Source organism: Chenopodium album, chromosome 16 (assembly GCF_948465745.1).
Source record: "Chenopodium album chromosome 16, dcCheAlbu1.1, whole genome shotgun sequence".
In the NCBI taxonomy this organism is placed as follows: Eukaryota; Viridiplantae; Streptophyta; class Magnoliopsida; order Caryophyllales; family Amaranthaceae; genus Chenopodium; species Chenopodium album.
Window position 1 is genome coordinate 26,012,277 of NC_137849.1, and position 2,490 is coordinate 26,014,766.

Here is a 2,490-nt window from a genome sequence, read left to right on the forward strand (position 1 = left end):
TAGTGCTGGCCCACACTTATTCTTTGGCAAGGCAACAAATGTCAAACCCTGATCTGAGAAGTTTATTTTGATGTTGAGGTTTTGAGGACTGCTCCTTTATGGGTTAAGCTCCCTAATTTACCTCTGAACTGTTGGGGGTGGAGACTTTGAGTAGGATGGGAAGTGTACTTGGGGTTCTAATTTGTGGTGATAAGTGCACTTCACAACAATTAAGGGTTTCTTTTGCTCGATTATTGATAGAAGTAGATATCACTAAGCCATTGCCTAAGACTATCTGGGCTGAAAGCCCAGATGGTATTTTGATTGAGGATAAAGTTATCTTTGAATGGACCCCCCTCCCCCTCCCCTGTTTTTTCAAAAAATGTAATGAGGTGGGTTATGATTGTAGTACTCTTGCAAAAAAGACTCAAAATCAGAAGAAACAGGTTGCTCCTAAGAGTAGCGTGCACAACAGGCAAAGGTGTGGGTTCTAAAACCCAACCTGTTCTTGTTCTTGTGCCTACTCCTACATTTGTAACTGTTGTGAATGATTCTGATGGGGGTACTAGGACAGTTCATGGTGCTGGCAACTTTACTCCTTCTCCAACTACTCAGCAAGTTAATTCTGACAATGATTGGAGAGTGATTGGTAGGAAGCATAGCAGCCATAGTAATGCTCATTTGATACCTGCAGTTTCTAACTCGAATCCTTACTCTGCAATACTTGAAGATGCTGAAGAAGATCTATCTAATCCTATCGAGGGTGATGGTAATCCCTCTTTGGTGCCATGATAATTGCAACTTGGAACATTAGGGGTCTTAATGACCCCAATAAAGTGACTACTGTGAAGCAGTTGCTTAAGGTGCAATCTATTGATGTTATTGCTGTCTTGGAAACAAAAGTTAAAATTCATCATCAATTATCTTTCCAGACGAAATTTGGGAGAGCTTGGGAGTGGATTTGTAACAATTCTTTCTCTCCTAAAGGTAGAATTTGGGTTGGTTGGAAGTGTGACACTGTTAATCTTGATGTGATTTCTGTTACTGAGCAGTTTATTCACACTATTGTGACTTTTAAGGATCTGCAGCACCAGATTGCTTGTACCTTTGTCTATGGCCTTCATTTTATTCAACATAGGAAGCCTTTGGGAATGATATCAAGAATCTGGGCACTATTCAACTTCCCTGGCTTTGTATAAGTTATTTTAATATAGTTATCCTTCCTAATGATAAGCTGAATGGTAATCAAGGCACAAAACATGAGATTAAAGATTTTCAGGATTTCATTCTTGATTTGGATCTTGCAGAAATTAAAAGCAAGGGCAGTTTTTATTCCTGGAATAACAAAGGGCATGGAATTGATAAAACTGCTACTAGGATTGATAGAGGGTTGGTGAATGAGGCTTGGATGTTGTCCTATGGGCATATTAAGGCTATTTATCTCCCTCCTGATCTTTTTGATCATTGTCCTGTTCTTGTGGATATTGGTGATGTTGTTGCCAATATAACGTAGGCCTTTCAGATTCATGAATTGCCTAGCTTCTCATGCAGAATTTTCTGACATTGTGTCCCCTCATTGTATTGTTTCTGTCCCTGGTATTCCTATGGTAGTTGTTTGGAATAAGCTGAAATCTGATGGTTTGAAGAGTTTAAATACTAAGCACTTCTCTAAGGTTCCTGAGAACTTGGAGAATGCCAGGAATCTTTTACATGATGTTCAGTCCAAGCTTGCTGATGACCTTTCTAACATTAGCCTTCAGTTGCAGGAAGCTGAAGCTATTAAGAAGGTAAAATACTGTATGAACACTCAAGAGAGTATTTTGAAACAGAAGTCAAGTGTGAACTGGATCAAGGTTGGGGATTCTAACGCCTACTATTCTTTCTCTGTTCTGAAGCAGAGAAAGAAAATGAACAGAATTGACTCTATTTATAATGCTACTGATGTTTTGCTCAAGGATCCTTAGTTAATAAAAGATGAGATTCTTCAGTTCTATAAATCTCTGCTGGGGTCTGCTGCTACTTCTTTACCTGCTGCTGATCTTAGCACTCTTAGGGCTGGGAATCACCTTAGTACTGAGGATTGTTTTCTTCTCTCTAAACCTTTCACTCACTTTGAGATTGATCATGCTTTGGTTGATATTGGTGATGATAAAGCACCTGGTATTGATGGTTTTAATGTTGTTTTCTCTAAACAGTCTTAGAGCCATATCAAGAATGATGTCTATAGTGTTGTGCTTGATTTCTTTGAACATGGTCAAATTTCTAGACAGTGGAATTGTACTACAATTACTCTTTTGCCCAAAGTTCAATGTCCTTCGTATGTCAAGGAATATAGACCCATAGCTTGTTGTACAATGGTTTATAAACTCATCTCAAAGGTTATTACATTTAGACTTGCTCAGGTTTATTTGCTTAGTTGTCATCAATTCTCAAGCTGGGTTCATTCCTAGTAGACACATTGGTGATAACATCTTGCTTGCCATAGATCTTATCAAGGCTACTCCCACAGAT

The 2,490-nt window shown here is 38.7% G+C and overlaps 1 protein-coding gene across 1 annotated transcript; it reads left to right on the forward strand.

The window, feature by feature from the left end:
• Nucleotides 1-767: 767 nt before the first annotated feature.
• Nucleotides 768-1,492, forward strand: LOC145584023 (uncharacterized). Its single transcript, XM_081640964.1, has 2 exons — nt 768-1,080; nt 1,194-1,492. The coding sequence occupies exons 1-2, from the start codon at nt 768-770 to the stop codon at nt 1,490-1,492; spliced, it is 612 nt and encodes a 203-aa protein (XP_081497090.1).
• The last annotated feature ends 998 nt before the right edge of the window (nt 1,493-2,490 follow it).

Excerpts from the sequence above, each read along its gene's own strand:
- LOC145584023 (XM_081640964.1), top strand. The coding sequence starts at position 768 with ATGATAATTGCAACTTGGAACATTAGGGGTCTTAATGACCCCAATAAA. Across the intron at positions 1,081-1,193 it reads TCTGCAGCACCAGATTGCTT|TTATCCTTCCTAATGATAAG; the intron begins GTACCTTTGTCT and ends ATTTTAATATAG.